Consider the following 27,305-nt stretch of genomic DNA (forward strand, 5'->3'; position numbering starts at 1 on the left):
AGACTGGAAAGTACTTTCTTCAAAAAAAAAAAAAAAGTGAGGTGGAGAGGGTGTGGAAATAAAGCATCCTTAAAATACAGGATGCTGAAACAATTTCCAAGTGTACACTGTTTACAGGTTTCAACATATTGGTATTTCCCCTCCAACATTAATACAAATCAAATGTACACCAGCAGGGTATATAACTATAAAACCTGTAGTTACTCCAATTAAGGTTTTGTTTGTTTGTTTTTTAAACCCAAGCAGAGAACTACAGATTCTGATGGCTCTCAATACCTGGTAGTCAGTCTTCTCAAAAAAACAGAGTTTTGAATACAGCTGGCCACAATTACTATGTCAGAACCATTATGATCTGTCAATATGCACTTAGCAACCATTTTATATGTGGATAACTGACCATAACTGCTTGGAATGGTATTTAGGTTGCTCCACATACACAGTAAATCTACATTTAAAGAAGCCTTCTGAAGCGTGTTTTGTTTCACATTTATGTAAAAATCTATGAAAAAACTGGGTTCTCCCTAGGTCACTAGTCAGTCAGTACATCTCCTCAGAAATAGTTTGGAACTGGACTAAAGCTTAAATACATAAGACACTGCACACCATACAGGCACCCCCTTAGTGAAACAGATGTAACAGGCCATAAAAAGGTACAACTCCCTAGTCTGGGAAGCATGAGGGTGAGGATAAATGAATGGTTCCAAATATGTGCACAGATCAGAAAGCGTGAACCAACTGCATACATAAAGGGAACTGCAGAAGGCCAAGGTATTTAGATTTTTTTGTACAAATAAAAATATGCCAAATTCAATACTGTTTCAGAGAAAACACTGCCATCCTCCAATACCAGCCTAGATGGTGCAGGGCCTTACATTTTTCAAATTAACTTGGGAAGCTGTAGTAGTACCTTAAATCAGAGTCATTTTATATAAAATTAAGAAAAATCAAAGTATGTCAGAATGAATCCAAAGATACAGCAAAAGGCTTCTTTCTCAGACTGTGTCTAATTTATTTCAACCAGGCTTTAATGCTTAGGCATCTTTGTAGGAGGCTAGGTGCATAGAAAATTCATAACTTAACCTAAATGGTTTTGTTGAAGAAACCAACAGAAACTTATTGACTGACCTCCTGCACTGCTTTTGGGTGGATTTCAATATTCGTTTCTGGGGCATTAATGAAGGACCACACAACTTCAATGTCTTCTCCTTTCTCTTTCATGCAGAGCTCCAGCTGTTGAAATGACATAGATTATTTTTATTTTTAAAAAGTCTTACAAATAGTTTGCCTTCTACAGAAAAGCAGTAGGTCAGCCTCATCACTGATGTAAGCAACTACAGTTCCACAGCAGTCAGTGATGCCAACTTTAAATTCAACTCTTAAGTTACAGTAGTCTGAGAAAATAGAAAGCATTATTTCAGCTTTTAAAGTGTAATCTGGGTATGGATCAAAAATATCAGATTTATAGACCAAAATGTTTAGCATCAGTCTACAAATATATAAATACCATGTTCTTTACCTCCGTCACTCTCCCTGGAAGGTTATACAACTAGCTGGGACACATGAGTATTTTTAAGTTAAGAATATAAATGTCTTTGTGACAATGAGATTCAAATGCACTATCTTGCTGGACCACACTATGACAGGTAAAATAAATGCAAAAAAGAGGTCCAATTACTTTCAAATCTTAGAGGTAAGGGGAGACGGGGGAGAGACAGAAAGATTTAAAACAAAGCACTTTACCTGCAAATGAAGTGGAGACAGTTTCACGCTGTACAAGTGACATTCTGTGGTAGCGTGTGAACTCTGAGACACACTGACAAAAAATTGAATAGAATCTCCCACTACATCACAAGAAATCACCTAGGGGAAAAAAAGAAATATGGCCTTCTTCAGATGGTTTCTTGAAAGTAAGGGTAAAATGGTTTTAAAATAGTCTACTCGTGTAGGCAGAGCAATTAAAGAGTTCAGGAATTCCTAACCTTGGTACATAGCACGTACAAAAGCCTTCATTTTAGCATATTAATTTAATAAGCCCTAATTAATTGAGAAATATCCCTCATTGTATATGAAGGCAGACTTAAGTGCCTGGATATCACATCTACACTCTTAGGGCACATCCACATGAGCACGCATGTGCCTCTTGCAGCGTTTCAAACCCCTTTGAAATGCTACAAGATGCACGTGCGGGAACAAAAAAAAAAAAACATTCCCCGTACTGCAAATATGCAGCATGGGGGCAAAATTTGATGCCTGGATATCCAGGTATCTAAAAATACCCCAGGAGAAAAAAGCGGGGCAGGGCACAGTTCCAGACCATGTCCTGAGGCAACCGGAAGCTCGGTCCTCCACAGAGATGCTTTGGTAGTCAGCCAGAGTGTCTCTCTGGCTGCTTCTTTCCCCAGTACTGCTGTAGCAATCTGGACCTGGGCCCTGTGCCAGGTAAGCAGGGGATTGAGAGGGGGCTGGAAGAGGGGATAGGGGAGTATGGTGAGCCCCTGCCTGGCCCCAGGCCCCCACTTCCCCAACTCCCCAATCTCTCCCCCAGCTTCTCCTTCCTTCCCCCAGCTCCCCACTCACTTTCCTGCTCAGCCCTACCCCCCTGCACAGCCCACACTCACCTGCAGTTGCAGTGACCGTCGGGGCCACTCAGGGCATCCTGGCACAGCCCCCTGCGTGGCACAGGGCAGTGGGGCTTGGCCCTGGCTGCCTGGCACCCGCACTGCCGCATCGCATGCCTGAGGCCCCACATGGCAGAGCACCACAGCACGCTTTTGGGAAGCTCAGAGCTGTGACCCAGGGCCCTGCATGCATGGAAGTGGCCCAGTCCAACGGTGCATGGGGCCCTCGCATGAGGGGCTTCACCTGGCATGGCAGGCGGCCCCCATGAACACTGCAGAGCCCCAGGTACAGCCCCGAGCTGCATGAAAGCGCACCATGTGGCACCCTGCCGAGTGGGGCTGCAGCTGTGCGATGCGGCAGCAACAGCACAGATGCCAGGAGGCCCCAATGGTCGCTGCAACTGCCAGTGAGTGTGTTGGCACTGGCACCAGCAGGGGGTAGGTGAGACCAGGCAGAGGAGTGACTGGGCTGGGGGAGTGACCAGGGAGCTACAAGAGTGAGCGGGGGGGGGGCTGGGGCCCTGCAGGGGATGGCTGGGGCTCTGTGGGGGGGGCCGGAGGGGCAGTCCATGTGCTGTCAGATGGGTTGCATCCTGTGGGCAGCAGGGAACCCAACCCACCTGAGCAGCTCCCCCACAGTCCCCCACCCCTACCCACACACCAACCCGCATCCCCCCACATCTCTCCACACCCACCCTCACAACCATACCGCTTCCCACCCCACTCCTGCAAACCCCACATCCCCCCATCACACACCCATTGTATGATAAGAAATCCAAAAGCAAACATCAAAACATATAGACATTTAGAATGTATTTTATTACATTGATAGGGATACTGGTAGGCTTCTAAACTGCTTTAATACTGAAAATATAGCAAAACATTGCCCAACTGATCTCTCCCTCTCTCTCATTTTATATATATATTAGTGGTCTTTTGTTCTACTTGTGGAAGAGCATGGATTTGGGGATATTTTAAAAAGTGATTTTGGGGATTCTGCTTCAGCAGTCCATCTGGCACAAGGGACAGTGTCCCCAGATACAAAGTAGCTGGGCCTCATAAGCTCCTCAGGGCATGAAGCCTTGGGCTGCTGGCCAGGGCAGGTTTTTATACTGCTGAGGCCAGGACAGGTACTGGCCCCAGCCTTTAGCTCGGGGTGGGAGGCCATTCTATCCAGCTCGTGGGACCCCTAAAAAAAAATGTAGAAAAATTAATATTTATCTGCCCTTTGTTCCTGTCAAAAATGACAGGAACCAAGGGCAGTAGGACCCAGGGGAAGCCCAATGGGCTCCAACAACAGTGGGCCTGCCTGGCTCTGCCCCCCAGCTGGAAGCAGTAAGGGGGGGGGGGACCCCAGGTTAGGAAGGAGCCTGCGGCGGGGGGAGAAGCAGCCCCTCCCTGGCCACACCTGGTGCCCCATGCTGCAGCTGCTTGCAACCCGTGTGGAGCTGCTTGTGCCCGCTCCATACAGCCCCATGCAGGCTGCAAGCGCCTGCAACGTGGGGCACTGGCTGTGGGTCAGGGGAGGGGTCACTTCCCCCCACACACTCAGCCTTTCCCCTGGGCTCCTTCCCTACGTGGAGAAAAGCAGCCCCTCGCCTACCCCATGCCTGACACCCCATGCTGCAGGTGCTCACAGTCCATGTGGGGCTGTCCAGAGCAAGCACAGGCAGTCCCAGGCAGGCTGTGAGCAGCTGCAGTGTGGGGCACCGGGCATGGGGAGGGAACGGGCTGCTTTCTGCCCCCACCCTGTGCTCAGCGCCATGCTGGTGCTGAGCATGGGGAAAAGCGGCCCCTCGCCCACCCCATGGCCAGCGCCCCACACTGAAGCCACCTGCAGCCCACATGAGGCTGCCTGTACCTGCTCCAGACAGCCCTGCACAGGCTATGAGCACCTGCAGTGCGGGGCACCGGCCACAGGGTGGGCAAGGGGCCACTTTTCCCCATGCTCAGCACCAGCTTTTTCTGTGCTGGCGAACAGGGGGTCGCGGCTGTGCGCTGCCCCCCACCTGTACTGCGGAGCTGGGGGACACTGGGTGTGAGAATGCAGGGAGCCAGTGGGAGCACAGGGCCCGCACCAGTGTCCTGGGACCAGCGCTGGTGGGGCCCAGAGCAGGGCAGCAGGAGTGCAGGGTCCCAGCCGGCAGGGGCTCTATGGAGCCAGGCCAACTCCCCACTCCCTACTAGTGCACCCCTGCCGGCCTTTGCCCCGCTCTGGGCCCTGCTGGTGCTGGCCCTGGGACATTGGTCCCAAGATGGTGACTACGGGGTGGGGCACCTGTTATGGGGTGGGGCTACCCATGTGGCCCTTGACAGCCTGCCAAAACTGGGTAAGTGACCCTCCACCCAAAATAATTGCCTACACCTGCTCTAGCTCCCCCTGGCAGCAGATCTGGGAGGAGCTGGGCTGGGTTATTTTGCCCCAAGTGGCACAATTTGCCCCACAGCAAAATGCATGTCTGGGCATGTGTAGTGAGGCAAAAAGCCCCAGCTCAAATTTGTGACACTTCTATTTGAGCTGCTGAAAGCGCACATACCTGCATGTGTGGACGTGCCCTTAAACTGCAAAAGATAAAGAATTTGAGAGAACAATTTTAAATCAGTATGTCCTCTGAAAGCTGGGGGTGAGAAGGAGAGGGTAAGGGGAGCTCATTTCCTGAGCACTGAATTTAATCTTTCATTTCTTACTTCAGTTATTTTCACACAAGTGGTTATTTGTACAAGGTAATACACATAATTCTATAATAAAAAAACCACAGTTTAAATGAAGACTCCAAAACCCCAATCTGGTGCTCAGTTTCTTTTTCTTTCAGCTTCAGCCCACAGCACCTTTCTTTCCTTTGGTTTGAAAACCTGTTAGTATTATTATTCTTAAAGTCTAATAATATTAAGACACCCCTTTCAAAATCTAAGAACTTTTTTTAATTAAAAAGGTCTTCCCTTCTTTAGGGTACTTTATCTACACGTGAACACACACAAACACACAACCCAGCCAAGCCCATTTAATCTTGAGCCAACAGAAGTAACACCAACCCCGGTGCCTGCTCCAACTTTTCCTTTAACCTTGTCTCAAAGAGAACTATATCATAATATCCAATATTTGTACAACTAGTTTAGAAACACAAAATATAGCACGCTAATGTGGTTCTTTCCCAGTGACAATCCGCTACCTATCCTATCCCCTGCTACCAGTTGAAAGAGTGAAAGAGAATAACAAAATAAGTTAATTACTAACTCCATCAGAAAAAAAAGAGAGACACTCAGGAAAATAAAGCACCCCTGAGCAAAGTAACATGTAAAGCATTCTGGCCTAAAATTAGCCAAATGCATTTTCATTTAAGAGAAAGTAAGAAATAAAGGAAAATTAAAGCCCAAATGCCCCCTCATTTGCTTTTTTTTTTTTTTTTGAGCTGTTTCCTTCAGATGCCTGGCAGAAATTTCTCCTTATTTTAAATAGACCATTCTAATTCTACCCACTTTTAAACAGACCATTTGCAACAGACCAGAAGCTACAAATCCTAGTATTTATAGTATCCTCAATTTATCCCCAACACCAACTTATCTGCCTTTACTGCATTCCTTTTTTCTGATAATAGGAAGAAAGAAGCCTTCAGAGAAATCCAACAATGTATTATTTGTTGCTTATATCGAAATGAGCAATAATACAGTGGAAAAATTAAGTGAATTAACAAGCCCACTTGATGGTACCCTTATTCCTATACAATATTTTTACTAGCACCTAGCATGAGGGAAACTGCAAACCTCCTATTTCAAAGTTAATATCCTCACATTCAAACAAAAACCCTGGCTAGTAATTCAAAGTTGGTGCTGAGGCGGCATCTCAGTCCTCTTAAACTGCTGGCTATTAGGGGTGCATGAAGTGGGCCCTATTCAATTGGGTCTGAATCAGGGCTGAATTCAATTAGTTGATTTGGATCACTGTCCCCAATTTGATTCGGCCAAATCCGAATCTGAAGATTTGATGCTGATTTGGAGAATCAGCAATTCAGACACAGACACAGTTTTAAATGTTTTTCTATATACATTGAGGTACCAGAGCGGCTCATGATCGCTGTGATGCTGAGGCAGATACAGTGTCCCACAGGAGCGCAGGGGGGACCCTCCATATGCTTCTGGTCCATGTCCAGGAACACTGGGGAGAGTGCTGGGGGGCCCCTGCACCCTCCTGACTCAGTGATCGGCTGCCGGGGGACCTGGGTGCCCTCCCAGACCCAGAAGGCACCAGGATGGGGGGCGGGGAGGGGAGCGTGCTCCCCAGTGGACCCAGAAGTGGACCAGAAGTGCTTCTGGTCCACTTCTGGATCTGCTGCTGAGTGCAATGGGGAGCTCGCTGCAAGCCTGTGGGACGTTCCATCCCCCCCTGCATCACAGCACCCACGAGCCACCTGCTACCTTAAAATTTAAAGCTGAGTCTATGTCTGAATCGCCGAATCTTTCCGAATCTCTCCAAATCGAAGGGTTCCAATTCGACTTGGAGAATTTAAAGGGTTCTCTGATTCAATTTGGAGATTTGGTCACTAAAATGGACCAAATCTCTACCAAATCAAATCAGGGACTGAAGCTTCACACAGCCCTACTGGCTATTTATGAACTCACAAGATGGCAGGAAGCAGGAGTTGGCTAAGCAAAATCTTTGATGGATAGGTAGAAGGTGGCTGTTTGCATAAAGAATCCATATTTCACTAACAAAACTGAACAAAAAGTTCGTGCATGTCAATGTTAGCGACATACAAAAATTCCTTTTCTGTAACTTCCCGACTCATTCACTGGTCCTGAAGTAAGAAGCACATAAAAATATACACTTTCTGTAATAGGAAAGGAAACCCTTAATGATAGTTGTAAGTCTAACAATTTGAGCAGTTATTTATGGAATTTTTTCTATATAAAACTGAAGTCCACAAGTTCAGAAACTTACAATTATTTTACTTTCATTCTCCACTCACTAGCTGGTTTCCACTAGATACCTCTGCTTCTCTTTCCTTCCTTGTACCTCCCAAGAGAGCTATAACATTGCAGTTATTTTTTCTCCCTGCACAAATGGCAACATGCAGTTAACTGCAAATGCAATTAAAAGTATTTGTTTCCTTTTACGTTTTATATGTTGGTTTCCCCCAAGTTGATTTTAAGTACACGTACTGCAAAAAAAAAATATCACATTTCACATGTTAATTTAAACATTTTTTTACGACTCAAGATCCTAATATTGCCTAAATAAGTGGGTGCTTTCCCATAATTTTAGTAGGAGGAGGGTTTTTAAGAATGATTTCTGGGTGAGTAATTTGATGTATTACAAGCACTAGTTGACTTCTTTGAAAGTGCCACCAAATAGCAAACTTTCAAGCCCAGATTCACCCTTGATTAAGCTGTCTAACGGTCTAAGCAGGGCTGACTAACTGGTGGCCCACGGTCTGCATGTGGACCCAGAAGGGCTTGCATGGAAACCATGGGCTCTTGCCCAGCTGCCACTCCTTCCCCCTACCCCACCATGGCTTCTGCCACAGCATCCAGATACGTCAGACTCCCCCTCCCTCCTCCAGCTTGTATTTCCTGACTTGCTCCTGGCAGGCAGTGCAGCACAGCAACAGGGGGTGGAGTGCCCAAGCTGCATATGGGCAGGGCTGCAGCAGGGTTGCCCATGCTGTGTGCACAGTGGGAAAGGGGGCTGAGCTACTCACTCAGCATACAACAATGGAAGAAGCAGGGATGCCTGCATTACAAGCAGCACATGTGGCGCAGAGGGGAAGGGACACTACATTGCCAATGCCAAGCTGCTATTGCTGTGTGCACTGCGGGCTGTGGGAGGGTGACAGCTGCATGGTGAAGAGGAGCCCACTGCAGAGGGGGCACCGACAACTCCAGGGACTGTAGTCTGCATGGTGTATAGCTCCCAGCTGCCCAGAAGTTGGACAACTCTGATATAAATAGTAAGTTAAAAGTAAAAATTCCTTTCAAGATACCGTCCACAAAAGGAAAAAGAAAAGAACATGATGTTGAAAAGCCAGAAAATTAAAGCCAAGGTTAAATTTAAAATAAACCCAAACATCTGACAATGTTAATTCATAGTCTGGGTGCCTGAAATATCTTTACTCTGTTTCTGGAGGACTGAGAGAGAGAGAGAGAGATCGCTCTTAATTCTCCAGAGCACTTTCAGTAACTAGACAGTTTTACTTCTGACTTATGGATTCAGCCTAAAACTTCACTATAGAAAAGTCTGTTTGGGGAAAATGTCATTAATTTCTTAAAATAGTAAAAATAATAACAAACAAAAATGCCATGGGACCTACAAGAAGCTGTGTCCAGCTGTAGGACTCTGCCTTGGTTAGAAATACCTAGGCAGTAACTTCTTGGCAAACTGCAGGAGGCTCCTGTCCATGCCCCTGCTTGTATTACAAAAAGTGCTGAAAAATCTCTTCCAATAAATTCCCTCCTGATCTTCCCCAGCTACAGGGGAGGCAAACCCCACTTACCAGTGAGGACCCAGATCCTTTATACCAGCTTACTGAATGACACAAAGGCAATAAGAGACAACGGCATTTGTCCTATCTCCCTTCCTCCCCCAGGTACTGAGACAGTTCTTCTACCCTCAAGGCCGATTTTAGTCTAAGCAAGAGCAAAATAAATTAGATGCCATCAGAATGATATAGTCAACCTGCATGACTGGAGACGCAGATTGATTGGGCTGTTTATTGCTCAGAACTGTTCTGTTCCTCATGACTTATTGGCTAAAACATAAAAGTTCAACAGCATTCATGTCACAACCAGTCAGATTTGAAATAAACCCAACTACTTTTGTCTGCTTTCCCCTCCTGCAGGAAAATGATGAAAACTACAGGAGCTTATACAGTAAGCTGACGTTAGCCAACACGGGTACCTACAAGCATGCTGGGATACTCCAAATGGGTTGCTTCCTAATCCAGAAACACTATAGGCCCAGAGTCTGGCAAGCTAGCGCTGGGGTCTGGATTCAGCCCTCAGAGTCTCTGGATCCAGTGGTAAGGGGTCCTAACCACACCAAGCTGCAGTTGGTACCCAGGGCTTTGCTCATCCTGTGCCATGATCAAGTGAAATGGGCTCTGGCCAAAGGAAGAAGCAGTGATGACAGTCAGGACCCCATGCCCTCCTGTCTCTGACCCAAGCTGGGACTTTTCATTCCCACCTATCAGAAAACCTTTCCACCTCCAGCTATAGCCACATCCACACAGCACCACAGGTAGGTTCATGAGGGCTGCTGAGTGAAATGGCTCATCATCTCCTTCCGTAGCAACTACCAAGCTTGCAACACAAGATACACAGAATAGTTTACAGAACAAAGCCATTGACCATCACAGACAATGAATCTTAAGATATAATAAAGATATAATCCTGTGGTCCTCCAAAGCAGAAAAGAAGATCTTATTCTCACAATTGCATTGAGAAATGGTGGAAGTAGCTACATTTCTTCACAAGTGTTATCAATTTGGCTTTGCTGTATTTGACACATCAGCAAATCTGCTAGCAAGAAATGTAATGTGAAGTGGCACTTTCTGACACTGCATAAATAGTCCAATAATTTTCATGAAGAGTGCCGCTTTGGAAAGGATACACCTTTCAGTTAGGTGCATGCTTCAAGTCAATATTTCTAAGTTGGACCATATACAGTAAAAATACTGAAATCTAAATTTAGGTCATCTTAGATTCATTACACAACGGACTAAAATACATAATGACAGAGCTCATATAAGAGATGGTCAGAAAGCAAACAAACAAAGGGGAAAAAATACCCAACCTGTTTTTGTAATTCAAGTTACAATAATGTAGTCTATGTAACATCATAGAAAGTTATGTTAGTATGAAAAATATTAACATAGTTAAACTCCTAATTATCGGTATTATAAAGGCTTCATCTTAAACTGAAATTAAAACTCACTCATGCTCAAGCAAACGTTTATGGGTAATTATCATTGAGCATTCATTAAGTCCTACCAAAACAGAATGCTCTGTTGACTGGATAACATGCGCGCTACACGCAAGCGAGGCTGGAGTGACATGTGGGGTTGAACCAGCAGACTAGACTGCAGACCAGATTCCGTGAGGATGGAGTTGAACACTGTTAGACTATAACTTTAAAAATAATGTATTCATTCTGTTAAGAATATGCTTTCTAGCTGCCTCTGGAAATATGTGAGGTTTCTATAGCATTCAGGGCTCTGCTGCCTTTCTTCTCCGTGTTTCAGGTAAGTTTTTGGGTTTTTTAAAAAATTTTTCCCCCGGCCCTCCATCTTCTTGATGTTTTCAGGCCATTTCTAGCCAAATCGCAGTTTTCTGGGCTTCGTGGGAGATGCTACATTTTGGGCTTTCCCCCGAAATCCTCTGAAGCTTGAAGTACAGTGGTTCCTAAGAATAAGGAACTGGCTGAAGAGAGACAGCAACAGGTAGTGTTGGAAGGAGAACCTACTGGGATGAAGGCAAGTTATTAGCAAGTTCCTCAAGAAGTCTTAGGATAAATCTTATTTAACGTTTTCATAAATTTAATTTGCACAAAAGGTAGGACTTGCCAATGAAACTGAGGACACAAAGTTGAGAAGTATCATTAAGAGAAGGGTAAAAGTATTCTACAGGAGAAACTGGATACCTGAATAGAAACAGAATGAAAAATCAGCTGCACAGAGTACAAGGTTAAATACCTGAGTACTGATAAGGATTTCTGCTATAAAGAGGTAGGTGCCTATCATTTGAAATTGACAGAAGAGGAAAATGACTAGCACCTGGGTCTCCTGTGAAAAAAAACTCCACAAATCCTATTATAGAAATGTCTCCCGAATGCATCCTACAATTGAGACGAAAGCATTAATGTTGTTTTGGAAGTCAATTAATATAGCTCTGATCATGTTATTCAATGATTAACTGAGATTGGAACAAGTGAGCAGAGAATGACTGCTATTAATAAAGATCAAGAGAAAAGAAAGCCTCTCTTACATGATAAGTCAAAAAAGAATAAAGCTTATTTAGCCAAAGCTAGAAAGGGATAAAGTTGTTCTCTTGCTCTCTCCCTCCTTGGTGTTTATCCACCTGGTGTGTTGACAGGGAGTAATGTCACAAAAACAAGTGGGTATAAGATTACTAAGTTTAAGTCTCAGGAGACACTACTGAGGCAGGGACAGCCCTAACTAACAAGCTCCAAGAAGAAAGGTGATGGAAATAAAAAAAGAACTGTTTGAAGGAAGAGATATGGCCCACACTAACGAAAAAGCATGGTTAACCATTTGCAAACTGAGTAATGACCTGAACAAAGCAAGTAATACCACAACACTGCAGCCAATCAAGGGACTCAGCAGCTTCTGCTCAACAGTAAATTTATTTGTACAAACAGGCTAAAATATGGATTAGATGGCATACTGAACTGGAGAAAAATCATTTTAGCACACTATCTATACACAACAGATGAACTTGATACCAGAATAAGTCACTTGAAGAATGGCAAAGCAGCTGGACTTGATGACATGCACGGAGCGGAGCAAGCACTCTAGTCCCACTACCATACACCTTTTTAGCAATTGCTCATCAACCCTTAGGATACCTAAGTTATGGCAACAAGCCTGAGTAATAGCTGTGTTAAAGCAAGGAAAGGATGCCTCTGGGCCAGAGAACTTTAGGCCAGTGTCACTTCTGTGCCATCTTTATAAACTTTACAAACGCCTTATTCTCAATCTCCTTTCACTTAATATTGAACAACATCTAATACCAGAACAAGCCAGATTTAGACCAGGCACTGGCCAAATACTAAACATTACCCAGCATATAGAAGATGGATTCAAGAAAGGGATGGTAACAGGTGCTGTGTTTGTAGACATATCAATGGCATATGACACAGTCAGCCACTGAAACCTGCTTGCCAGAGTCCACAGTCTAACACACCACTACCACCTAGTGCAGCTCATTCAATCTCTTTTGCAGAGTAGACTTTTTTTTACGTAGAACTGTGCAGGAAATGGAGCTGCTGGAGACAACAATGAAATTGCCTCCCAAAGAGTCGGTTGCTAGCACCATTCCTTTTTAACACATATACCAATGACCAATCCATACTGAGTAATATGTGGAGCTTCATATATACTGATGAACTATACATCATGCCACAAGAGAAGGACCGTGTCACTGTCGAGAACACACCGACATATGCACTAACCTCTCAGATTACTACAATAAGAATCAGCTTTGTACCAACTCAACCAAGACGTAAGCCACAGTTCACCTACACCACAGAGAAGCCAAGCAGAAATTAAACGTCATCTGGGATGGAATCCCACTGACTAATCACCTGAACCCTGTGTACTTAAGGAGGTTACAGTGGAATGAACACTTATCTTCAAAGCACATGTAGAGAAAACAAAATGGAAAGTCAGCACCTGACCTGCAACAACATGTTTTGAAAGTTGGTCACCTCAATGGGGGAGTGAAGCCAGCTGCACTACAAACCACTACTTTTGCCTTGTGTTACTCGACTGCAGGGTACACATGTCCAGTATGGGACAGATCCGTTCAGGCCAAGAAACTAGACACAGTTCTAACTGACAGCTGCCATGAAAGAACAGGTTGTCTAAAGCCAAGACCAAACGGTAGCCTGTACTTACCGGCTGGCATTGCACCACCTGATATCAGAAGAAAGGTCATGAACAGAAAAGAAAGATCAGGGCAGATGGAAGACCCCAGGCATCCACTCTATGGTCACACAGACGTAACTAAATGGTTAAAGCATGGAAGAGTTTTGTTAACACTGTTGCACCATTGGACACAACTGCTGACAGGACTTGACGGAGGTTATGGAAAGAAAGATTACATACAATCAAGTGCTCTGAAATGGGCCCAGAACCCCAGAATGGCTTTCCCAAAGGGGCTGATCTACACTGGCCAACATGGCGATGCCTTAATTGTCCCTTCCACATCTTTATTCTTATGTTTGCAAGAATCTGACAACAGGTGAAATTTTTCTCAATAATGAACTCTTGAGGAAACTACAGGTTAAGATGATGGGACTGATATAAATGGTCCCAAACCTATCTTAAGCCTGATCAAAAAGAGAGCGAAAGAGCTGAATCCCCACATTAGTGCTAGCTCAAGCGCCCAACTCTTGATGATTTTTGGCTCTTCAAAGAACTGCCAGAGCCAACTGGTTCAATTAGGCCTTTCTAGGCAGGCTGCGTAGCTTATCTGATGATAACACCTCTCTCCTACTGCTGCCCATAATAAAGCCTCTCTTTCTCTCTGCCACTTCTCTTTGGAAGATTCATAATTCAAACTGTTCAATAGTCCTTTGAGATTTATTTAATCTAGCATTACAATATGGTCATTCTTAGGAAATCATTAGCTGTTGTATAATTAATGAACTGAGAACAGCTGATTATTTGAGGATATTTTTAAAAGTATGCAAAGTTAAAGTTTTGGGAAAAAAATGGGAGAATTGTATTTTAAGGTTGTTATATTTTGAAGGTTGTTGTATGCTGTATTTTAAAAGTTAATAGAAAGATTCTGAAAGTTTGCTCTTGCCAAATTTGTGTGCCAATTTCTAGACCACCATATTAAAGGCTTTCTGGATTACTTTACAAAATGGATGATCTTAATGGAGCTACAGCCAAAATGAAATAAAACAATGCAAATAAATACTTACTACTTACAAGCAGAACAGTTATATTCTATACATTTAGATCCTGTCCAAGCTATAATTAGTTACTGGCCTGAGTTTTGTCATCTTAGCTAGTTAGAAAGGAAATGATCCAAACTTTACCCATCCTGGGAAATGTACCAGTTTCTTGGATTTTAAGCTCTTCAAAGCTGGTGAAGTATGTTGGTATACATTTACCCTGAGTATGATATAGTGGGGCTCAGAGCCCAAATGGGTCCTCAAAGAACTACTATAGCATTGTTACTTTGGCTAGTTCTCAGATAGCACTTCAGAAGGAAATAAGATGCCTTGGAAGACTTGTAAGCAGCATAGAACAAGCAGCATAAGTAGCACATCTTACTGCACAAAGATCTAAGGCAGGGGTTGTCAACTGTGGGGTATGTGTACCCCCCAGGGATACTTAAAAAGGTCATAGGGGGTACATGTAGACAGATGCGCAGTGGCAGCATCTCCCCCGATGCATTCCCACAATTTGGCTCTTACCCAGGGGAGGGGGAGGAGTATTCTGGACACTGCTGACTCCACACAGCACACCACAGAGCTTCCCCCCAACACCTCAGCTTGCTCTCTTCCACCCCGCTCCTGGAGAACAGCGAGGGTCTGAATAACAGGGAGGGGAGAAAGGTGGGGAGTGTGCTTCTGTGTCTGATCCCAGGAGCAAGTGGCATCCCTTTGTGGGCAGCACAGGTACTGCTCAGCTGGCTAGACTGGGGGGGCTCACATGTGGTGGCTGCCCACTGCCCTGCACTGCTGCCACCACTTTCCCACAACTGGTCACATGGGCTGCTGACGACTGGCCAGGCATGAGGCCTGTCAGCAACCCGCAGAGTGGGTCTGGACGTGGGAAAGCAGCGGGGGAGCAGCAGCAGCACCACAGGATGGTGTGTGGCGGTCACAGTGGTGACTGCAGCAGTGGCTACTGCGTGTGCGCTTCCACTCCCTCCCCCCTGGTCATCCCTGGGAGGGTATGGCGGTTTATGCCACCAGAACTATATGGGCTGCCACTGCAGGCCGGCGCAGTGCTGGACTCTTCCTGGTTGGGGGGCTGGGGGGGAGTTTGGGCCATGCTGAGCTCGGGCCAGGCAGCGGCAGAGCTGGGAGGAGACTGGGGGGGGCTACAGTGAATTCTGCAGTGACTGTAGCCCCTCCCATAGCTCCGCTCCCAGCTCTGCTACTGCCTGCCCTGAATACAGCCCGGTCTGGCCTCCCACTGGAAAGAGCCCAGCTCTGCCCTGGCCCCAGCCCACCCCATGAGCAGATTCAGGGACACATGCCACCCTGTGCCCTCCAGACGAGCCACTTGCACATCCATCGTGCGAGCATCCTGCCCAGCTGTGCAACGCCTGCACCAGCCCCACTCCCTCCCTCACCCTGGAGGCCTCAATCTGCACCCACACCCTCTTAAAAACAAGAAAAAAATGTAAGCAGGTACAGGAGTTGAAACTCTGTGTCAGGTTTTCTTGGCCAATACCAATTATTAGCCAGCCATACTGGCTGATACCAATCCAATAGCCAATTTACAGGAATGCAGCTGGGCAGTGTGAACAGCAGCACTCTGCAGGTAAATCTGTGGAGGCAAAGGGAAGGGGCTGGCGGGGAGCAGATCGAGGCCCCCACAGTGAGGGAGGGAGTGGGATAGGGGCAGGCGCTACCCAATCAAGGCAGTAAATGGGACCAGGGGCCAGGAGCAGGACAGAGCCACAGGCAATTCGTCCAGGGGATGCAAGGCAGGGGAAGGGAAAGGGGTGTGGTGCCTTGCTGCTGCATGTGCCACCGGGGGAGGCATAGGGGGGCATATGCCCACCTGGATTTGTGCATGGAGTGGATGCAGGCGGTAGACTCAGGGCCAGGGGCAGCCCCAGCCTCTTCCCAATGTAGGGGCTGGGCCAGGGCTGGGCTCAGAACAGGCAGGAGCAGATTGGGTGTGGCTGCACAGGGTGGGTGGGTAGCAGCAGTGCTGGGAGACATGGCTAAGGCAAATTTTGGGGTAGCTATAGTTCCTCCAAGCCCACCTTTGAAGTGCCCCAAGCGAGAGGCCTTAGCCCCCCCATAGCCACACTCCCAGTACTGCAGCTGAGCCCACCCTGCTCATGCCCGCACTGAACCCAGCCCTGGCTCAGCCCCTACATTGGGAAGATGCTTCTGCCACCCCTGACCCTGAGCCTACAGTTGGCAGTCCACATCCACCCTGTGCACAAATTCAGTGGGACGCATCCCCCCCCCGACACTAATGATGCCCACGCCTCCCCTGGGGGTGCCACCTCCTTTCCCTACCCTCCCCCCCATCCAGATAAGCCACCCACAGGTTTGCCCTGCTCCCAGCCCCAGGGTTCCATTCACTGTCCTCATTGGGCAGTGCCTGCCCCTGCACCACTCCCTCCCTCACCATGCCCCTTCCCCTTCACAGACTTACCTGCAGGGTGCTATTCTTCACACCACCCAGCCACATTCCTGGCCACATGCATGGAGGCTGTGCGCATGCACAAGGTGTCCAGGGGCCCTGGCTAGAAGGCATATTATAATTTAGCAGTGACATTAGCAGCTACACTGGCCAAAAAAAAGCTGGTAGTTGATAATGTTAATTTTCCTTTTATCAGTGCTGATCCAATATGTGACCAATATATCAGTGCACCTCACTAAGGACACACACACAGGCATGCAGCATGCTTCAGAAGATTTATGCATAGCTTTGTTATATGCTGCATGCTTACTGTCCTCCTATCCTCAATCTTCTGTTGTATCCACTTGTTACGTTTTGTTATAATCCCAAATTGTGAGCTATCTGGTGGAAGAAATGTATTTTAAGAAACTGGCAAAGCACATGGCATAAGGAAGGCCATAAATATAAATAATTTAATAATTTATTTAAATTATAAATAATTAAAGCATGCTAAAACAGATACAAAAAGATAGCCATGTGTTAACTGAAGCCATGAGCAAGGGCAAAGTGCTCTTAGTTGCCTGGGTGTTGATAAACATGTAGTGTGTGGTTACAAAGCAAGGTTTAGAACCCGCAGACCAGTAACACATTACAAACTTCAATTAAAAGTTGCAGTGTGGATGGGCCTGAAATTTCAGTTATGTAGCACTTCCAGTAATATATTTGCACAGGCAAACCAGTTCCGTGTGTATAGAAGTACATGGGGGTTAGCCATTGGTCCATGAATTTGTGATAGATACTCCTTGGCTTGGCAAGTCACATGCAAGAGGAACTCCCAGAAATGGTGAGAGAAAACAAATAAAGAAAAGAAAGAATTTAGGACAGGGGTAGGCAATGTTTTTTGGCTAGAGAGCCAAAAAAACCCACAATGTCTACCTTGCAAGGTGCCAGAGTGCTGGCATGCCAGAAAAACAGAACAAGGGAAGAGGGTACATAGCAGGATGCCCTGCTTGTGCCCTTTGCCCCCTACCCAAAGCCCCTGCCCCCCAGCATTGCTGACCCTTGCCCCCACCCAAACCCCCTGCCCCCAAGCCCTGCTCATGCCCCTTGCCTCCTCCACAAAGTCCCTCCCCCCATCCCTGCTGCCCCTTGCCTCCACCCAAATCCTCTGCCCCCCAGCCCTGCTGCCCCTTGCTCCCCACCCAAAGCCCCTACCCCCCCAGCCCTGCTGCCCCTTGCCCCTCACCCAAAGTCCCTACCCCCCCAGCCCTGCTGCCCTTTTCCCCCCACCCAAAGCCCCTATCCCCCAGCCCTCCTGCCCCTTGCCCCCCACCCTGAGCTCCATGGCTATTAACAGCTACCCAGAACCTGAACCAGCTGCAAACATCTGCTGTCTCTCGGTCCCGGCCCCCTTCCAGCTCTAAGGAGGCAGCAGATACCGGGAATGCTCCCCACTGTGCTGCCCTCACCGCTGCTTCTGCAGAGCAGTGTTGGAACCTGGTGAGGCAGGGCACAGCAGGGTGCACACAAAGCTGCCAGCTCTGAGTTTCCTGCTGCCCTGGCCACGCTTCCCCTGTAGGCAGGGGCAGCAGTGAGGGGCATAACCCTGAGTGCTGCCCACGCTGCTCCTATGCACACAGGGGAAGTGTGACTCAGGCAGTGTGGAGCTTGCAGGAGCAGGTAGCTTCCCTGTCCCGGGAAGGCAGCAGGTACCAGTACTGTGCCCGTTGGGGCTGGGCCAGGGCCAGGGCCAGGGCGGCAGCAGCTGTTTGTAGCCTCCTGGCTGCAGCTGGCCCAGGCTCTGCATAACTGCTGATAGCCACAGAGCTCGGGCTGCTCCCAGCAGGGCTTGCAGCCTCCCACCTGGGAGCAGCCCGGGCTTCAGGCTGGCAGCAGCTACCCAGAGCTGAGGCTGGCTGCAGCAGGAAGACTGCAAACAGCTGCTGCCTCCCCACCCCCGGCCCCAACACATGCCGAGGAAAATGGCCTTGTGTGTCATGGTCGGCATATGTGCTGAGGGTTGTCGACCTCTGATTTAGGAAAAGAGTTAAAGTACTTCTTCTCAGAGGATCACTCCCCTGTGTTAAAACATTACACTGAAATTCAAATAATACTGTTCTTCCTCTACAGGGTCTGCCCTAAACTAGTGTTCAACCTAAAGCCCTGATCTGAAATATGGGGCTCCTCACAGGTCCAGAAATTTGGCATCAGGGCAAATAGTAGTTGGCAATAGTAGTTATTATCTCCTGCCATTAAATTTTCAGACTTGTGAGGAGTGCTGCAAGCTGGATCACACTACTCCATGGTGTCATTCAGTAGCCAGATCCAGCATAAGAGACAGGGCTGGTGCACAGGATCACAGACCTTGCAGCCTGATCCCACACTGGATCCAGCCTGCAGACTGACCCTGCCTGCGGCACTTTGCCTCTGGGACCAGAAGGTTGAACTGCCCCAAACTAAGAGTAAGGAAATTCACAGACTGAGTCTGATTTTCCATAAGTTCATGGCCTACAAAATTATAGAGGTCAACAAAAACCTGTTTATACTGGCAAAAACATTTTGATTTTTAAGATATGTTGAACCACTGCTGAATTCTGAAACCATCCCACAGTTCCCTTAGCCTTCAGTGCTAATTACACAGGCAACACCCAAGCCGGTTCTAACCTCTAAAGAGACACTACTACTTGATAAGCATGTCACCCAGTAGTGTAGTTACAGTGTTTAGGTACTGAAGCTCACTTGAAAGGCAAGACCCCCTATTAAAATAAAACCTTGCTAATCACTGTCTGTCTCTACCATTCTTAGCCAAGTTGTAATGGTATAGCACTATACTAGTGATGCAACATAAGCAATTAAAATTAGACTACAGTTGTCAAACCAAACAAAAAAAAAACTAGATGTTGCAAGATTTATATGCATTTTCAATTGTTTATTCACTTGTTAGTTTTTTAAATTTAAAAATTCCATAGCTAGTTTCAAATAATTACAAATACACCCATACATGTAGTTTAAAGAGTTGTGCTAAAATACACATACTACTACACCAGGGGTAGGCAACCCCCAGCATGCATGCTAGAGTGTGGCACATGAAAGCATTTTGGCTGGCATGAGGGTGGATGGCAGGAGAGCTGCAAGGGGCCCGATCCTTGTGGCAGTGCAGCTCCAGCCCCTTCCCTGCCACCAATTATGAGCCCGGCTGAGGTTCTGTGGACCAGGGTGCAGCTGCTTGCAGCTTCCCTGCCACCTGCTGTAAGCAGCACAGGCTCTACAACAAGCAGCAAGGGCCTTCTCAGAGCCTGGGTCGGCTGTGGCAGACTGCCACAAGGCTGCAAGTGGCTGTGCTGGGGTCCAGGGAGCACCACCTGGCTAGTTGCTGGCTGTTGGTGCACGCATGCCTCAGGGCAGATGGTGGAGAAGGGGCCAGGGCTGTGCTGCAAAAACAAGGATCAGGCCCCTCATGTTTCCCCAGCCATCTGCTCCTGGCATACCAACATCTTACAAGTTGAGGTTGTGGGTGTTTTTGGCACTCTGCCCAAAAATGCTGCTGACTTTTGTACTATACTATATTTTTGCAAGAGATCCATGTTACAGGTGATACGGTAACCATAACTTTATGGTACCAGGAGACCTTAGGCCAAGTTCTAATTCCTACTTGCAACAGAAAGCAGCCCTAATAATCTTGCCCAATCCAGATTCTTTGGATTCTACAATGCCAAGAAAATCCCTTTAGTGGTATTAAGCCACCAAAACAACAACTGCTAGGACATAAGATAGAGTTGGAGAAGAGCAATATGATGTGGTATTGCTAAATCCTTGTTAATCTCAGTTGCCTGACAACCAACTGGGGGAGGAGGGTGGTGGTGTCAGTTAAGGGCAGATGACCTGTCAAAGACATCTGAGCACTGTGGATACTTAGCCCCACTCCCTGCAGAAAAAAATGAAGTCAATTCACTCTGCTTCATATGCCTAAAATTAACCACTCAAATTCTAAACTTAGTCACTTATGTCTACAGTTTTGTCCATATTATAACTCTAAATTCAATCATCATTTGAAGGCAGTAGATTTGGTCATATATACCTTAAAGAAAGAGTATACATTCTACCATATTTTAAAGTATTTTTATGCCAGTCCTCACTTAACACATACTTAAGAGAAGATTCTGGCCTTACTGAAGCCAACAGTAGAATTTAACATTTCCAGAATTCCCTCCTTAGACTTTGTACCTATTTAGCATAGCCTTTATGATGTACAAAGTACACCTTTTGATCTTCAGAAAGAGAACAAGAAAAAGGCAATGAGAAATATTTTTGCTCGCCAGAAACATACCCTTCTTTCTCTCCTTTCTCCATTCTACACATGCTTTAAAAACAGTAATGTGAGCAGGAAAGAGAGTCTAAAAAATAATATTTACCATGTGATCTTTATAAATGCACATATAACCTAGGAATAAACGTGTTTTGGTGATAAGCATTTAGCAGCACTGAAGCACACTTTCCTCAAACTTGCAAATGGCTTAGATAAGCATGCATAGAGCTTAACACATTCCATGATGCAGTCTTTCACCAGCCTTGACAAGAGCTTAAGCCCATATGCTCAAAGGTATTTAGGCACCTCACTTACTGAAGTCAGTGGTAATAGAGACTGTTTCAATAGACTGAAGGTCTGAAGTTTACCTTTTCATGGGCTGACTTTACAATGCTTACAACTCTTCTAACTGCTAGCTCCAGCGGTTCAGGAGTTGTCTCCTCTTCAAATGTAAGCAGCAATGAATCCTGAAAAGCAAAAAAAGAACATTTGAACACAATTTTATCATTTTCACTTTCACAGAACCATAGAAAATGAGGGTTGGAAGGGACGTCAGGAGGTCATCTAGTCCAGCCCCCTGCTCAAGGCTGGACTGCCCCCAACTAGATCATCCCAGCCAAGGCTTTGTCTACTCAGGTCTTAAAAACTGCCATGGGTGGAGAGTCTACAACCTCTCTGGGTAACCTGTTCCAGTGCTTTACCACCCTTCCAGTGAGAAAATGTTTTCCTAATATTTAACTTAAACTTCCCTTCCTGCAACTTGAGACCGCTGCTCTTAATTCTGTTAAAAAAGGAGGATGATATACCTTGTCCTTGAGTTCTTAAAACCAGAGAAAACAGAAATGCAAGATCCAGTATACGAAACTGTAATTCTTTATCTCCTCTGCTGCATTCTACTTCATAATGCAAGGCACTACCTAGAAAACCTATACTTAATTTCAGTCTCACAAGGCCTGATCATGACTCATCCTGTCAGGGTACTCAACACTGCAGAATAAAGCCCATACGTAGTCCAGCTGAAGGTATTATTGTGAGCAAGGATTATTCAGAATTATTATAGTATAAACAGGTGTTTTCTGCATTTAGTCTGATAACTGAAATACTACTTTATGGACAGTTATACGACAGCATAATCTACTGCAAAATGAATAGCCCCTTTAAATACTAAGAATTGCTTATCTTTGAACACACAAGTCACTCACAACTCAACTAACCAAAAAGTCTGATGGAAACATAATATGGATTGAGGGAGGAGAAGGAGGAGGGGAAGAGAAACAGAGTAGGGAACCTGTTTTGGTGATGAAGTCATGTTTTCACAAACAACAAATAATTGAATTTCACACAGGCTGTGCATTTCCAGCAAGCGAGTGCTGCTGCATTAGCAGTCTCTCTAGGTTGAGTTCTGCTTTGGTCCAACAGCACATGCACAGAAGAATTTCATTAGCTTTGTGATGGTGATATTGTTTTGGGAGTTTGGGGAGCCTGGCTGGAGGGAGTAACACCATATTGCAGTGCTAGGCAGTGAACTCAGAAGAAAAAGCTACAGCTGTTTTCTTGGGGAGAGCCAGCACATCAGAAACAATGTTACTTCCTGTATTTATTTGTCTTTCCTAGGTTTTAAATTTTTGTTTCCCAATCCACCTTAAACAACTGGACTTGGGGGGGAGGGGGGGCATCATTCAAATCTTCTCTCACAAGAAACCCATAGTTTTTATTGACACTGCAGTAAATATTTTAAGACACAGGACATTCTTTGTTCACCTTCCCAGTTTATTGTAAGGCTTGGGAAGTGTTCCCTCTCCCCACTTTTCTCCCTCTATTCTCCCCTCTATTCCCTCACCTTGCTCCCTGCCCTCTTCTCTAATGCACACATCAACAGGCACTAAAGGATTGCTTGGGAAAGCCAACAAGCCAGTACGGTCTTGAAGGAATGGAAGAATCCACAGTAGTTTTCAAATTCAAAAGGTTAAACTTTTCCCAGATGGTTCAGAACTGGGCTTTTTCCACTGACACAGCAAGGATTCAATTCACATCCAGGAAATTAGACTGACATGACCTGACCTGGCCTTGCATCCTCCTCCTCCAGTCAGACCTCTATTCTGCGTTTTCAAAATTGTACCTAACTGCAAGGCCTTTCCAAACAGGAGGGAAGGAAGGGGAAGGGAAAGGCAGCTCAGTCACATTTGGTGCTTTCCAAAATACAGGCATGTATAATGAAGTTAAAACAGCACAAGGCATCAAAAGTCTTGGAAAGAAAAAGAGCCCTTGGATTTGCGCAGAGGAACAAGGCAACTTAGAACTGACTAATTTTCAGAGTTTTTTTATTAGAAGAAAATTCTGGCTCTCTAGTAAACTAGGAGTCATGTGACAAGTCAGGAAGTTTCTATTGTTTATCTCCTCTGAGGCCCTAAACAATGTTATCAGTGACATAAGCAAACAGACCACCTTGATTGTAGCAGGAATGCTACTGACCCTTGCAGCTACCCACACACTCCCAGCCACCTCCTGTAAAATAAAATTTAAAAACAAGAAAAAAAAGATAGCAGCTAGAGAGGGAGATTTGTAAATTTTGTTGGTTAAAGATATTCTGAAGTCATATGTTTTGAACTGCAATCTTCTTGCCCCTTAAGCTAAACAATGATCAAAAAACAGGAAAAGTAAATGCCAAGATTTGATTTAAGCGCACATAAATATGTTTACCTAATCTATTTTATTAACAACAATATATTGATAATTTTTTTCTGAAGTTTGAAAAACTAGACGTGTGTCTCACATACTAAAGCATGACTTTAGAAAATGACTGTGAGAAAACACTTTTAGTTTGAACTTATGACAGATTCCACCACCACCACAAAAAAAAAGTGCTCCAAAAAGAGGTTGTGGGTCTTTGGGTTAAAGTCCACCCAACCACCCTAGCACACAACCCATTCACCTAATCTTACAGAAAGACAGCTACACACAACAGGAGCAACTGAGAGCAGAAATGTTCCCTTTTTATTTCAAATGGATGACAGTTTGACAAAATGGCCCAAAAAGAAAAAAATCCTATTTATTTGGCAGGAGACAGATTTTAGTTTAAACCTTCCAAAAGATAATGGTATGAAACACAAGGGAACTGGAAAACACCTGAAGGAAAAGAAAAATGCCAGTTTACTTTATGATACAGCCTTAAAATTATATGGTTGCGTGTGTGTATAATATGACTCTCTCTTTCTCCCCCTCCTCCTCCATATATATTAAGTGTGCCTCTAGATGTGCCACTATATAGATATAGATCCATCTGTTCATCTATCTATATATACAGTGTGCCCCTATATACACACAGGTATATAGGTTAGAGTACACACACACACACAAATATAGGCATGTTTTATATATAAAGAGAGGTTATATAGAGAGTCTATGGCCCATATATAAGCAAAGGACTCTCTGGAAGTCTAGCCTCTTCTAGATAGGTATGTATCTGTATAGATGTACTTGTATATCTCTCTACATGGAAGAGACTGGATACTAGTATAGTACAGTATAGTAATACACACACATAATTGCTAATTAAACTATTATCTAATACTCTTACATTATCCAGTCTCTCTCTCACTATGAATTATACTAGCATACATAGTAATGCATATATAGCATGCCTCTGCATAGGTTAGAGCCCTGAGGGCTCCCTGGAAACCCAGCCTCTTCTGTATCTACCTGTCAATATATTTATCTATCAATTAGGTATACAAAAAGATAAAGAAAATCCACATCAGCAGCTGTCTCTAAGCGGCTGGATTCCCAGGGAGTCCTCAGGGCCCTAACCTATGCAGAGGACTACACTGTACACTATGACCCCGTCCCTTCCACACATACAGATACATAGCAACATCTGTGAAGAGCCCTGTGTAGAAGAGGCTGCATCCAGGGAGTCTTTGAGGCTCTCACCTAGGCTAGAGGAGTAGAGCCTTATCCCTCACGATGACACTGCGCACCCCGGTGGTGCTGCCGAGGCCCCCGGGGGGCAGGAGCCCGCCCCGCCCCGCCCCCGGGCTGCCCCCTCACCGCTCGGGCTCTGGCGGCCGCGTTGAGCGCGCTGGTCCAGGCTCCCCGCCACTGGCTCCTCCAGCTGCTCCGCGCCAGCACCCAGGCCAGGAGCGGGTCGCTGTCCGTGGGCGGCGGGGGCCGCGACTGGCCGAGTCGGCGCCGCCAAGCAATGCGCACGTACTGCACCAGGTAGACGGCCAGCGTGGCCAGGGCGGCCGCGAAGAGCGCGACCAGAGCGAACCACTGCAGCCTCCCCCCCTGCCCGCGGCCGCCCGGGACATGGCTGCACATGCCGCAGGGAGGAGGCGGCGGCGCGGGGCACCCGGCTCTGCCCGGCTACGGCCCGCGCCGCTCCCTCATGGCGCACAGCCGCCGCCCGCTGCTGCTGCAGCCTCAGCCGCCGGCTCCTCCCCGTGCCCGCCCGGCCACAGCCTGGAGCCGCCCCCTGCTTCCCCGCCGGCTCGCACAGCCTCCGCCCGCCGGGGAGAGGAGGGGTAAGGCACTCTCCTCCCGCACCACAGCCCGCCCCCCTCCCTGCGGAGTAGCCCGCCCACGCCGCCTGTGCAGCTCCCCTTGCCGCCGCCTGCCCAGTCAGGCCTGACGGACCCCTACCGGGAAGGCTGGGGGAATCGGCCGTATGTCGCCTGGAGAAGAGGAGGCGGAGGGGGGATTTCCTAGCAGCCTTCGGGCACCTGAAGGAGGGCCCCGAAAAGGACGGAGCTGGACAGGTCTTAGAGCGGGCAGATGCCAGAGCAACGGGCGCCACTTGCAGCAAAGGGAGGTTTTTGGTCAGAGTAGCGGTTCCCGATCTGTGGTATGCCTACTCCCACCGCAGGCAACCTGTCAGTGGTGCATGCTACCAGATTTATTATAATGACTTCATCCGGCAAAAATGGGCTGGTGGTACTTAACGCTGAACTGAAAAAAATGCTGGTATTTCAGGTTGTATGGTTTCAAATTGGTGGTGCACCATCTGTCAGAGTTTGGGATAGATATTAGGAAAAACTCTTTCACTGGGAGGGTGGTGAAGCACTGGAGCAGGTTACCCAGAAAGGTGGGGACTCTCCATTCTTGGAGGTTTTTAAGGCTCTGGTAGACTAAGCCTTGGCTAGATTGATCTAGTTGGGGATGGTCCTGCTTTGAGCACCGGGTTGCACTAGATCAGTGGTTCTCAACCTTTTTTGTACCAGACTAGGGTGGCCATCATTGAGGACAGTCCGGTTGTTCTTTGTCCTCTATTAATATGAAACCAGACATCTTTGTCCTCTATTTTTCACTTGAAGAGAAAATTAGAGGACATAAAGGCATCTGGGTTTGTATCAATAGATGACAGAGTAGCAGAAAACCAAACTGTCCTTGATGATTTGTAAACGTTGATGGCCAGTCCCAGCCCAGTGCCCCATCACTCCTGACCTGCTGTCCCCCACTCCCAGCCCCCCCAGTGTGTGGGGCAGGGGGTTGTTGTGTAGGGCAGGGGGCCTCAAGCAGCCCCTTATAGGCAGAGCTTTGCCAGCCTGTAAGGAAAAACCCATGGCTTCGCACATTTTTCTCCTTTAAAGGAGAATCCATTTTTCAAGTTTGCTTGTGACCCTTTCATATATTCTTGCAACCCACTTTTGGGTCACAACCAATGAGTTGAGAAACACTAGACTAGATGACCTCCTGGAGTTCCCTTCCAGCTCTGCTTCTCTATGACATGGGGCTTAAACCCACAGAGCCTCTATGGGGCTTAAACGCACAGAGCCTTTCTTTCTAGTCAGGCAGTGCTGATAGAATCACTTCACTTCATAGCTCATTTCTCATCTCTCTCATTCCCTATAAAACCCTGGGGTGCCTTTGTGATTCTGTCAAGGCTGCCGCACAACATTAGCCCTGTAAAAATGTTTCATAAGATTCAACCTAGAAATTTCAAATAGGAATCTGTAGTGCTGGGCAGTAGATTTAGGATCCTGAAAAGGAGGGTGCATAGGGTGAGGTGCATCAGCTCATGTAAAAACAACACCTAGTTTTTGCCAGTTCATAAGAAACAGAAGCTTTACTAGGATGACTGGGGCCTAGGGATGTATTACTCAGTTTAAGATTAAAGCCAAAACAAATATCACTTCATTGGAATGAGTTAAAAACAGCCTGCAGGGTTGTGAAATAGGAGGTTCACGACAAGGAGCAGCTAATAGACTTCAGAATAAAGGCTAGCCTGATGGGTGAAACATCAGGCTCATTAAAAAGAAGAGAGGATGGTTAATCATCCCTGTGGAATGAAGAGTTTAGAAGTGCCAGGTAGATTATAATGAGCCA

The 27,305-nt window shown here is 46.4% G+C and overlaps 1 protein-coding gene across 1 annotated transcript in view; it reads right to left on the reverse strand.

Annotated features, from left to right (window-relative positions):
- C2CD2 (C2 calcium dependent domain containing 2) overlaps positions 1 to 25,434 on the reverse strand; it is a 66,818-nt gene extending 41,384 nt beyond the window's left edge. Inside the window, exons 1-4 of the mRNA XM_090061195.1 lie at positions 25,029 to 25,434; positions 21,350 to 21,448; positions 1,741 to 1,860; positions 1,126 to 1,230 (exon numbers count right to left, since the gene is read on the reverse strand). Coding sequence (XP_089917321.1) covers positions 1,126 to 1,230; positions 1,741 to 1,860; positions 21,350 to 21,448; positions 25,029 to 25,301 — 597 coding nt within the window. The 5' untranslated portion in view covers positions 25,302 to 25,434. The remainder of the gene's footprint in view (positions 1 to 1,125; positions 1,231 to 1,740; positions 1,861 to 21,349; positions 21,449 to 25,028) is intronic.
- Positions 25,435 to 27,305: the final 1,871 nt, after the last annotated feature.

This window comes from Crocodylus siamensis, chromosome 1 (assembly GCF_052110815.1).
Source record: "Crocodylus siamensis isolate JL-2025a chromosome 1, ASM5211081v1, whole genome shotgun sequence".
In the NCBI taxonomy this organism is placed as follows: domain Eukaryota; kingdom Metazoa; phylum Chordata; order Crocodylia; family Crocodylidae; genus Crocodylus; species Crocodylus siamensis.